This window comes from Aotus nancymaae, unplaced genomic scaffold (genome assembly GCF_030222135.1).
Source record: "Aotus nancymaae isolate 86718 unplaced genomic scaffold, 86718_ANA_hifiasm-v0.15.2.pri h1tg000015l_0, whole genome shotgun sequence".
In the NCBI taxonomy this organism is placed as follows: domain Eukaryota; kingdom Metazoa; phylum Chordata; class Mammalia; order Primates; family Aotidae; genus Aotus; species Aotus nancymaae.
The window spans coordinates 3,357,554-3,369,729 of record NW_026988426.1 but is presented as its reverse complement, the minus strand read 5'-3'; the positions used below and the strand labels follow the sequence as shown (position 1 = coordinate 3,369,729).

The window sequence follows — 12,176 nt, the reverse complement described above, 5'->3', positions numbered from 1 at the left end:
AATTCTTCTGTTTGGTTAATACACTAGTAGGTTCGTTTTGTTTGGCTTCTGATTTTAGGGATTGCTTTGTTGTTATTTTGCATAATTTTGTTTTATAATGATGTAAAATAAAATAAAACATCAGGCCGGGCATGGTGGCTCATGCCTGTAATCCTAGCATTTTGGGAGGCTGATGCAGGTGAACTGCCTGAGCTCAGGAGTTCGAGACCAACCTGGGGAACACACTGAAACCCCATCTCTACTAAAAATACAAAAAATTAGCTGGGTGTGGCAGCGTGCACCTATAGTCCCAGCTACTCAGGAAGCTGAGACAGGAGAATTGCTTGAACCTGGGAGGTGGAGGTTGCAGTGAGCCGAGATCGTGCCATTGCACTCCAGCCTGGGTGACAGAGTGAGACTCCATCTCAAAAAAAAAAAGGCTGGGCACCTACTTTGGGAGCCCAAGGTGGGAGGATGGATGACAAGGTCAGGAGATCGAGACCATCCTGGCCAACATGGTAAAACCCCATTTCTACTAAAATACAAAAAACTAGCCAAGTGGTGGTGGGTGCCTATAATCCCAGCTACTCAGGAGACTGAGGCAGGGGAATCGCTTTAACCTGGGAGGCGGAGGTTGCAGTGAGCCAAGATCACGCCACTGCTCTCCAGCCTGAGTGACAGAGCAAGACTCTATCTCAAAAAAAAAAAAAAAAAAATCAGTTCCAAAGACAATTCAACAAAACAGGGTGCATTCAGAGAAACCTCGTTTCCATCCTTGTTCCCTCAGAAATGCCGTTCTGTCACCCCACAAGTAGAAGTGTGCGTGGTTTTCACCTACGTTTCCATGTGTCCATAGCTGGAAGTAAGCGTGTTTGTGTTCCCTTCTTCCTCTACCTGCTCGTCTGCCTCTGCTGCAGGTGTTGTTAACTTTCACCGTGTCCTGAGATGGCCCCGCAGCAGCACACACAGCCCTCCTCCTTCTCCCAGCTGTGCGGGACACTATTGATTGTGTGACTTGTTGCTGTTAGTGGATTGAAGGCAGCTCTGTGGATGGGTATTTGGAGGTTCCCACCTCTGCTGGTGCAGGTTCCGCCACAGAGGCCTGTTGCCTCTGCCCCTTCATTTTTGCTGGTGCATCTTTGATGGAGTCTTCCAAGCGGGGTTTCTGGGTCAGAGGACAGATGCATGGGCCTGGCCCGCCTTGGTGTCCAAGTCTGTGGTTTTAGCTGCGGGGGTCTCTCTTGAATGGATACTGTAGCTTCAGTGGATCTGGCCAGTGAGTCGCTGTAACTGGTGTTTTCCTTCCCTTTAGAGAAGAGAGAGCAGAGCTGAGGCCTGTGAAACTAACCCCTCAGTGACCTGGCAGTGTTACTGACTTCTCTCTTGGAAGTCCTTGTGGGCAGTGTGATGGTAAAGCTAACATCTTCTCCCTGTTTGGAATTCCAGCAAAGCTCTGCATGAATACTCTCGGAGCTTCATCGTGTCGCTCGTCCTAGGGAAGGATGTCATTCCCAGGTAAGCCCGCCTGGCGCTGTGCCCAGGGCTGGGGGGCTGGGGGTCGGGAGTGCCGGGTCCCAGCCTCAGTGTGCCTCTTTGCTAAACAGGCTCAGTGTGACCAACTTGGAAGATCTGAAGAGAAGAATCTTGCGAGTGATCGCGCACTGCAGTAAACCCAAGGTAAGCGGGGTGCCTTGCTGAGAGGGCCTGCAGGACCCGGGGCCTGTCCATGAGATGCTCTGGAGAGCTGGGAGAAACTGCAGCCTCAGCAAAGGGCACTTTATGCTGTTGCTGAAGTTCTCGTCCCACCCTCTGGTCAGAATCTGGTCTAGGACTCTGATGCCTAAGAAAGCAAATAGCTATGGCAAGTGCAGGAAACGGCACAGGAACGAAATAGGATCTGGGCTGGTCGCAGCGGCGCATGCCTGGAATCCCAGCACCTCAGGAGGCCAAGGCAGGAGGATCCCTTGTGGCCAGCCTGGGCAAAACAGCAAGACCCTGTCTATATTCTTAAAAAAAATACCCTGGAGGAACCATTCGTTTTTTTGCTTTCTGACAAACTTCTTAGTCCTGTCTTGTGACTAACAGTATATTAATGCCTTTTGGCTTTATTGTCTGAAAGCTTAGGAAGTGAGGCTGCCAAATAGAGCTTCAGAGGTATCAGCATATTTATCTATACTGTAGATGTCATGCAGTTACTAAAAATGGTGTTACCATCTGTGCCCATGTCAAGGGATTTTGTGGTATTTTTTTTGTTTTTTTTTTTTTTTTTTTTTTTTTTCTCTGTTGCCCAGATTGGAGTGCAGTGACACAAACTCAGCTTGTTGCAGCCTCCACCTCCCAGGTTCAAGCGATTCTCCTGCCTCAGCCTCTCAAGTAGCTGAGACTACAGCTGCATGCCACCACGTCCAGCTATTTTTTGTATTTTTAGTAGAAATGGGATTTCAACATGTTGGCCGGGCTGGTCTTGAACTCCTGACCTTGTGATCCGCCCGCCTTGGCCTTCCAAAGCACTGGGATTATAGGTGTCAGCCACACGCCGGACCATAAGGATTAATTTTTTGATATGGTCATAGAAATTTGTCTGCCGGCCAGGCGCAGTGGCTCATGCCTGTAATCCCAGCACTTTGGGAGGCTGAAGCAGGCAAATCATCTGAGGTCAGGTGTTTGAGACCAGCCTGGCCAACATGGTGAAACCCCATCTCTACGAAAAATACAAAAAATGAACCAGGGGTGGTGGCAGGTGCCTGTAATCCCAGCTACTTGGGAGGCTGAGGGAGGAGAATCACTTGAACCCAGGAGGTGGAGGTTGCAGTGAGCTGAGATCGCACCACTGCCCTCCAGCCTGGGAGACAGAGCAAGACTCTGTCTCAAAAAAAAAGAAAAATCTGTGTCTGCCAATATAGATAGATAACCATCGAAAAGTTCAAAAAAACAAAAAAATTATTCTTAAGTGATACAACCCAAGGCAGAGGGATACAGATATGTAAGTTTTAACAAAAAATTTGAGAACACATATGCCCAGTGTGGTTTTGTTTAGTGTGGGTAGAGATAATTTTTACTTGCTTAACCCCTTTGTTTTCTGACCTTTCTTACGGTTTTGTTCTTAATCAGAAAGAAGAAAATAAAATTTAAAATTTTCTCCTTATCTGTTACCTTCAATTTTTTTTGTTGTTGAGACAGGGTCTCGTTCTGTTACCCAGGCTGAAGTACAGTGGTGCAGTCTCAGCTCACTGTAGCCTTGGCCTCCCAAGTTCAAGTGATCCTCCCACCTCAGCCTTCTGAGTAGCTGGGACTACAGGCACACACTACCACATGTGGCAAATGTTTGTATTTTTTGTAAAGACAGGGTTTCACCATGTTGCCCAGGCTAGTCTCAAACTTCTGGGCTGAAGCGATCCACTTGCCTCCCAAAGTGCTGGGAGTGACTCACCAATGTGAGCCACTGCTACACCCAGCCTCCAATTTTTTTTTTTAGAAATTAGTATCTAATGTTTTTCAGGGAAGGGTAAAACTGATTTGCAGAATTTTCGGAAAATAATTAAGGGAAATGTTCCCTTACAATCTTTATGACTTGGTTTTTAAATATTGCCTGTCTGTGATGGTTTTACTGCCCAAGAGAGAGCCCACACTCATGATCCGTACTAGGCAAGGGCGTTCGTCCTGAGCTGAGGTGGCCGCCACCCAGCACAGCTCCCGGCCGGGAGGTCTCAGGTGACAGGGTGAGTCGCTGGGAGAGTGACAGCCTTCTGCTGCTTGGGTCTCACCCTCAGTACAAGATCTTGCTGCACGGGTTGTGGTACGAACTGTTTGGAGGAAACCCCAACAACTTTCCCACTGAGCTGGACGGGGGTGACCAGGAGATCCTGACACAGCCTCTTCTCGGAGAGCAGAGCCTGCTGACGCACTGGTCCCCAGCCTACAGCTTCTCCAGTGACTCCCCGCTGGACTCTTCTCCCAAGTACCCCCCTCTCTATCCTCCCGGCAGGATCATCCACCTGCAGGAGGAGGGCGCCTCGGGGCGGTGAGTGTGGTGGCGGGAAGGCAGGTGGAGTGGGGGTCAGACGGGGGCAGCTTGGCAGCTGATGTCTCTCCTTTTCTGCTTCAGGTTTAGCTGCTGCTCTGCTGCTCAGTATAGCGCCAAGTGGTCACATGAAGCAGAATTCAGCAAAATCCTCATAGGTCCAAAGATGCTCACAGACCACATGCCGGACATCCTGATGCGGGCCTTGGACAGCGTGGTCTCTGACCGAGCAGCCTGTGTCTCCTGTCCAGCACAAGGGGTCTCCAGCGTGGAGGTGGCCTGACCAGGGCTACTGCAAACTCTCCCAGAAATGACAGACTCACGCTTTTGTCCTTAATTCCTGACTTACCATTCAAGGAATTCCCATGACGCCAATACAGTGGACGTCCACCAACAGGAAGCGGATGGGAACGGAACCCTATGGTCTCAGTGACTAAACAACTGATAGGAAGTAATTGTGGCCATAATAGTAGCAGAAGCAGTGAGCACGCTCAGGGGATAGGAGGGCTCCCGAGACCCAGTGAACATGGAGGTAGCCTCAGGAAGCCCTGGCCTGCAGCTGGATCTCTCGGCTGAGAACTGTTCCAGAAGTGCAGGAATCCAGCGGGCCTCCCACCCCCAAGCCAGCCCTTTTCACTGAACGTGGTCTATAGAAATGCAGTTTGTTTTTCTAACTGGGCTTCCCTGGCTGTGCAAATGGAACTGTTGGGAGAGTGTGGGTTGGGGTTTTCTCCTGGGTATCACCAAGGGCAGCCCTGGGCTCTGGCTGGGGATGAAGATGAAACCCAGTTGGGGAATCGAGTGGAGCCCACGCCCCGCCCCCCCGAGCCACAGCACCCCGGCTCCTCTTCACGCCCAGTTGTGTTCACATCAAGAGTTACTTAATTCTTGCTTACTCTTCTGGCTCTGGGGTCAGCCAGTGGATTCAGGAGTTAAAACAATAAAGCACGCATCACGACAGCGTGTGTGTCCAGTCACATGCTCTCTTACTGGGGATTTCAGGTAGGTCTAATATACTGGGTGGTTGTACAGCAATGATGTTTCCAGGTTTTTTTGTTTTTTTTTTAAAGCTTGGGGTTCTGGCTACAGATGGAAGATGCACAAGCACTGATTTCACCCCGTCTCCCTACCAGAAGCCCAACAGAATGACAGGAGGGAGATTTCTCCAAAAAGCACAGACCCACAGGATGGGAAAAGACTTGAACAGTCAGATGACACATGAGCAGTACAGAAATTGAAGAGGGAAAGAAAGCCTGTAACTGACCCCGGCTTACAAGACCCCTGGGCAGCTGTCAAGTGGGGGTGACGCAGACCAGGACCAGCCAAAGAGCAGGTTTGCTCAAAAGCAGGAAGAAACCTGGCCGTTGGTTTGCTCTGGGGTGGAAGGTGGGAACTGGGCACCAGCACGGCTGAGGGAAAGAGACTGCCCCTCCCGGCTCCTCAAGTCTTCAAGCAGAAGATTCTCCCAGGAAATCTGACCTCAGAAGACACCACCTTGGGGCCTCTCAGCTGTAGCAGCCATGCCACCTTAGAGCTTTGGAAAGCCTGCAAAGAGCCCTTTAAAAACTTCAGGCGGGGAGGATGTGGGAGGAAAAAAAAACTTCAGGCCAGGTACAGGGGCTCACGCCTGTAATCTCAGCACTCTGGGAGGCTGAGGCAGGTGGAAACTGGAGCCCATGAGTTCACAGTTGCAGTGAGCTGCGGTCATGCCACTGCACTTTACCCTGGATGACAGAGTGAGATCCTGTCTCACAAAAATAAATGTACAATAGCAGGCACAGAGGCTCATGCCTGTAATCCCAGAACTTTGGGAGGCTGACACAGGCGGATCACGAGGTCAGGAGTTCAACACCAGTCTGGCCAATATGGTAAAACCTTGTCCCTACTAAAAATACAAAAAATTAGCCCGGCACAGTGGCACACGCTTGTACTCCCAGCTACTTAGGAGGCTGAGGCAAAAGAATCGCTTAAATCTGGGAGGTGGAGGTTGCAGTGAGCTGAGATCACACCACTGCACTCTAGCCTGGGTGACAGAGGAAGACTTCGTCTCAAAAAGAAAAAAAAGTACAACTTTAATTGAAATGCTGTAGCAAGCTGGGTGAGGTGGCTCATGCCTGTAATCCCAGCACTTTGGGAGGGCAAGGCAGGCAGATCACCTGAGGTCAGCCTGGCCAACATGGTGAAACCCCATCTCTACTAAAAATACAAAAATTAGCCAGGTGTGGTGGCGCACATCTGTAGCCCCAGCTACTCGGGAGAATGAGGCAGGAGAATCGCTTGAACCTGGGAGGCGGAGGTTGCAGTGAGCTGCGAACACATCACTGCACTCCAGCCTGGGCAACAGAACAAGACTCCGCCTCCAAAAAAAAAAAAAAGTCAGGCGTGGTGTCAGGCACCTGAGGTGTCGGGAGGCTGAGGCAAGAGAACTGCTTGAACCTGGGAGGCAGAGGCTGCAGTGAGCGGAGATCATGCCATTGCACTCTAGCCTGGGCGACAGAGCAAGGCTGTCTCCCAAAAAAAAAAGGAAAAAAAAAAATTCTGTAGCACCGTCCAGCTGCTACAAGCTTTCTTTCTAAACACAATTCCTGCACTCACCTAGTATCAGAAAGGTACGAGATGTGCTTACCACATGGTGTGACCCTCCTGAAGAACTGTTTCCATCTTCAACCTTGAAGCATGAGCAAGGACTCCTGACACTTGGGAACAAGAGACCAAAAGAAACAGCTGATGTGGGCAGAAGCTCCTGATGACCCATGCCATGGCTTGGGACTCTGAAAAAGCACTGTGACTCAGAACTGACCCTGGTGGCTCACAGTGGAGGGTGGAAAAGAGCTCCTGAAGATGAAAAGCATCAGACAAAATCGAAAGCTCAAAGACAACAAACAGGGAAAAGGAAAAGGTTATGAGGCCACTCTGGGAGGTCCAACACTGATTAGCTGCTCTAGACAAAATTGAAAGGCACAAGTTTCCAGACAGAAAGAGGCCACCAAGTGCACAGCACAGTGGATAAAATAAACCCTAGGGCATGGAAGAGAAGAGGACAATCTCACAAGATTTAAGAAAAAAATACATCCCAACAGAAATGGCTAAGGAAGGTAATGGAAGAACTGCCTTCGGAAATCTGAAGGGGCCAGGCTCAGTGGCTCAGGCCTGGAATCATCCCATTTTGGGAGGCTGAAGCGGGTGGATTCCTTGAACTTGAGACAAGAACGGGCAACACAGCAAGATACCATCTCAAAAAAAAAAAAAAAAGTCTCACTTTGTGGCACAGGCTGGAGTGCAGTGGTGCAATCTTGGCTCACTGCAACCTCATCTCCCAGGTTCAAGCAATTCTCCTGCCTCAGCCTCCCAAGAAGCTGGGATTACAGGTGTGCACCACCACACCTGGCTAATTTTTTTACTTTTAGTAGAGACGGCATCTCACTATGTTGGCCAGGCTGGTTTCAAACTCCTGACCTCAAATGATCTGCCAGCCTCAGCCTCCCAAAGTGCTGGGATTACAGGCAAGAGCCACTGTGCCTGGCCAAAAACAAGTTTTTAACTGACGGGAGGCTGGGTGCAGTGGACCAAGCCTGTAGTCCCAGTTACATGAACGCCTGAAGTGGGAGGATCACTTGAGCCCAGGAGTTTGAGTCTAAGCCTGCTCAACACAGCAAGAGCCTGTCTAAAAAAAAAAAGAAAAAAGAAAAACACAGAATCTGCAGACTAAGCAACATAGTCAGATCCCCTATCTACAAACAAAATTAGCTGGGTGTGGTGGCACACACCTATAGGCCCTGCTACTTGAGAGGCTGAGCAGGACTGCTTGAGCCGAGGCTGTTGAGGCCACAGTAAGCCGAGATCATGCCAGTGCACTCCAGCCTGGGTAACAGTGAGACCCCTGTCTCAAAAATGTAACTTAAAAGGGATGTTATCACCAACCTAGAATTTTAGACACAGCCAAAAGTACTGTAAGAGTTGTTTTCAAAGATGCAGGGGCTCAAAAATAAGAGCAATGCCTTACTTCAATGGGCAGAAATTCTGAGAAACACATGGTGATTTCACTGTGTTAACGTCAGAGTGGACGTCCACAAATCTAGACCATACAGCCTACCACACACCTAGTCTCTCGGGTAGGGCCTGCTCACTGCTCTTGGGCTACTAGCCTGCACAGCCCGTTACTATACTGAATACAGTGGGCAGTTGTAACAGTGGTATTTGCGTATCTATACACAGCAAAGGTACAGTAAAAAGGTACAATCTCATACACTACCACATATGCACTACATTGTTGACTGAAATGTCATTACGTGGTACGTGACTGTATGTACTTCCAACACACACTCAAGGAGCTCTTGGAGAAGCCATTCAGGATGAAGGAAATGAAGACCAGCGCCTAAGAGAGGTGCAGGTCAGATGACTTCAGGAAAACGGATATTGGTAAAATGACAACACATCTGAACATCTTGAGAGGTTTAGACAATAGATGAAAATTCACAGTTGAGGACGGGCACAGTGGCTCATACCTGTAATTCCAGCACTTTGGGAGGTGGAAGGATGGCTTGAGGCCAGGAGTTCAAGACCAGCCTAGGCAACATAGGGAGACCCCTGACTCTACTAAAAGTTTTAAAAATTAGCCGGACATGGTTGCACACACCTGTGATCCCAGCTACTCAGGAAGCAAAGGCAGGAGGATCACCTGGGCCCAGGAGCTGTGATGGCACCACTGCACTCCAGCCTGGGTGACAGAGCAAGACCCTGCCTCAAAAAAAAAAAAAAAAAAAAAAAAAAAAGTTCACAATTGAATTCAGTACACAGAAAAGTAAGCAAAGCACTAATTATCCCAAAGGAAACCAGAAGTTATTCAGGAAACGCAGTTTTTCTGCTATGCAACATGGCCAGTGAGCAGTTTACATAGCAGAGACCGTGCAGGCACTAAACTTAGTCCATCGAAACCATCATACTGAGGGATGAGCAGGGTTTTGGGCAGAGAGAGTTGCAACTGGGAAAGCAAGCTTCACATCTTCTGTGGTGGGAATGTCAATGAGAATGCTGAACTCTGAAGTTTCACTTACACAAAAAGCCTAATTTAGACATGGGCAGATAAAATACCAAAAATTACGTAAGCAAACAAAGTATTCCTTCTGGAGAGGGTATGAAGGGGAAAGACTATTTTTCTTAAAAAAACCACTAAAACTTTTTTAAACTGAGTATTGCCAGGTATGGTGGCTCACACCTGTAGTCCCAGCACTTTGGGAGGTCGAGGCAGGCAGACTGCTTGAGCTCAAGAGTTTGAGACCAGCCTGGCCAAATCATGGCAAAACCCTACAAAAAATACAAAGAAAATAGCTGGGGAGGAGGGTGGTGTGCACCTGTGGTCCCAGAAGCTGAAGTAGGAGGATGGTAAGAACACAGGGGACAGAGGTTGCAGCAAGCCAAGGCTATGCCACTGTACTCCAGCCTTGGCGACAGAGCCAGGCCGTCTCAAAAAATAAAAATTGCAGCTGGGCATGGTGGCTCACGTCTCTAATCCCAGGACTTTGGGAGACCAAGGCAGGTGGATCACCTGAGGTCAAGAGTTTGAGACCAGCCTGGCCAACATGGTAAAACCCCCTCTACTAAAATTACAAAAATTGGTGTGGTAGTGCGTGCCTGTAATCCCAGCTACTTGGGAGGCTGAGGCAGAACTGCTTGAACCTGGGAGGCAGAGGTTGCACTGAGCTAAGATTGCACCACTGCCCTCCAGCCTGGGCAACAAGAGCAAGACTTTGTCTCAAAAAAACAAAAACTGCATTATTTATCTCAGTTAAAAAACACTCAAAAACAATCTTCAAAGCAATAAAAAGGAATACTAAGAAAACTAATTTTAACATGAACCTTTGTATAGTACAAGTTCAGGCCTTTTTTTTTTTGGTAGCGAGATGTGTCTCTGTTGTCCAGGCTGGTCTAGAACTCCCGGGCTCAAGTGCTCCTCCTGCCTCAGCCTCCCCAAGCGCTGGACTTACAGGCATAAGCCACCCATCCAGCCTCTGGAAAGGACCTTGAGGGCGTGTGGTTCACCAACCTCTACTCTTCCAGGGCCAGTCTGGGGTCCCAACATCTGCATCTTCAAGCTCCAAGCTCTGGGCCAGGATGTGTGGTCGCACCCCGATGTGGGTTTCTCCATCAGAGCTTCGCCACTGTTCAAAAGGTCCAAACATGAACGTCACCTCCATGCCTGCTGTATTAACTGGGCTCACCCAGTTCTCCCCTTGAGATGGCACTCCCTCTGTCCCTCCTGTGGAGACACGCATTGAAAATAACTGTCTCCAACAACCCAGGACTTTGAAGTGAGGCAAACAACATACACCAGGAACTTGTTCAAATCTCAAAAACGCCAGTATTACCAGTCTCGTATGATTCAAGGATTTATTAAGTCATACATGCAAAACATAGTGCTAATTGCATTAGCAAAAGATCAATGTAAAAACACTCCACAATTCTGCAACTGTCAATTTAAAAAATGTTGTAGTGGTTGAAAGGTCCAACGTTGTATTCTTGCCAGTGAGTTAAGTTGTACAGAACATCGGCAGCACTAGCACAGTTTACAGAACCTCACAGACCCAAAGGAACATCATTAGGCAAAGCAACTACAGGAGGCGTGTGTCCGCGTGGGCGAGGTCAAGAGGGTCAGTATTGGTCAAGTGACAGTGTCGGTAATCCGGCAAGACAGTGATGTTAAGAAGGTTCATAGTTTAAGAATTATCTAAAATATTTTAAAAACTATAAAGCTGCAACACATGATTTTTACACCTAGTTACTAGAAAACTAAGGAAAGCACTTATTAGCTCTGAATAAAGTAACATGGAAAGCACTTTTACTAATCTACAAAAAAAAACTAATGCATTATCAGAAAGATTTTATAATACAAGGAGGCATATTGCTCAGTAAGAAGGGGTTCTATAATAAAAGCACTTACTAAGTTAGCGACTAAGGGAACGACCAGTTTAAAGATGAATTAAATGCCCAATTTGGGGAGGGATGGCAGGTGCAAGAGAAAGGAAAAGCTTAAGAAAACACTTTCTGATAACACCAACCTTTCTTTCATCATCTACTGTATTTGACAGAAATTAACCTTCTAGAGTTTTTACCCGTGACACTTTTATTCCTTGTACAATGTAGTGTTAACTCTCCACTTCGTATTTTGTCAAAATACCGTCTTTGTCCTTTGATCACACACACCCCACCCGGCACACCCACAACTAAACAGAATACTTCTTTAGAGGAAACACATGAGTTCTGTTCAAAATCTCAGCAAAAGCTGATCAACTAATTTTTAGAAAACTCACTACGAAATCAAAAAGACTGATCCGAAGAGCTGAGCTGTTTACACCCATTCCATTACAGTACAATGTTAGGTCGTGAACACGGGCTGATACATCACTGGTGAGTAAATGGCAACGCTTCATTTGGGAGGTTGTTCTGCTTTACGCATCTGGAAGCTACTTAGAAAGTGTCTGCATCTCCTAACTGCAGAAGCTACGGTCTTCTGAAAGATGAAGGTCTTACACAGTTTAGTGCTCGGTGTTCTTAGCACAACAATGCAGTGTAGTTCAGAAGGTATTTTGGCAACTCTTAATCTGAGCAAGAATAGGGGCTTCTGAAAAATAAGGCTTTAAGAAGGCTTGTCATTTTAGGGCTAAATTTTAATAGAACGTGAGTCTGAACTCTTACATTTAGAACAAACAAAACCTTAAAATTACTGATTGGTTCAAAATGGTTTTATGGAAAAATTAATCTGTAACAAAAAGTTGGCATTGAGTGCAAAGGCTCCACCGTTTTTTGAGCAAAGCGTACAAAGGTTCCAAGGGACAGGGCCAGGAACAAGGGGCTCAGACATTTACAGCAGCAGGCATTTCCTCTTCCTCTTCTTCACGGGAGGTGGGCAGAGGACTGCTCGGATCGCTTCGTCAAACACTGTCTTGAGGCCTCGCTGTGTGAGCGCCGAGCACTCCAGGTATTTTACAGCACCTACAAGAAACACGGCCACATACAATGTACACTCGACACCACTCTCTTCTGATCACAACACCACCGGGAGGCAGCTCCTGGGGCCCGGGCACCTTCTGCCGGCTCCCAGCCCTGCCTCCATCTTCCAACGCTGACATGAAGACCCAGAGAGCCTTGCCAACTTGTTCCCAAGAGTAAGCCAGGCCCC

At 48.0% G+C, this 12,176-nt stretch overlaps 2 protein-coding genes across 5 annotated transcripts in view; one reads left to right on the top strand and one right to left on the bottom strand.

The window, feature by feature from the left end:
• Nucleotides 1–4,961, top strand: part of DAGLB (diacylglycerol lipase beta) — a 39,514-nt gene extending 34,553 nt beyond the window's left edge. For all 3 annotated transcript variants that reach the window (XM_012455477.2, XM_064376455.1, XM_064376456.1), the window contains 4 exons: nucleotides 1,426–1,494; nucleotides 1,584–1,656; nucleotides 3,750–4,000; nucleotides 4,085–4,961. In XM_012455477.2, coding sequence (XP_012310900.2) covers nucleotides 1,426–1,494; nucleotides 1,584–1,656; nucleotides 3,750–4,000; nucleotides 4,085–4,283 — 592 coding nt within the window. In that variant the 3' untranslated portion in view covers nucleotides 4,284–4,961. The remainder of the gene's footprint in view (nucleotides 1–1,425; nucleotides 1,495–1,583; nucleotides 1,657–3,749; nucleotides 4,001–4,084) is intronic.
• A 5,412-nt stretch (nucleotides 4,962–10,373) lies between these two features.
• RAC1 (Rac family small GTPase 1) overlaps nucleotides 10,374–12,176 on the bottom strand; it is a 29,042-nt gene continuing 27,239 nt past the window's right edge. For both annotated transcript variants that reach the window (XM_064376458.1, XM_064376457.1), the window contains one exon: nucleotides 10,374–11,989. In XM_064376458.1, the coding sequence (XP_064232528.1) occupies nucleotides 11,859–11,989 (131 nt within the window). In that variant the 3' untranslated portion in view covers nucleotides 10,374–11,858. The remainder of the gene's footprint in view (nucleotides 11,990–12,176) is intronic.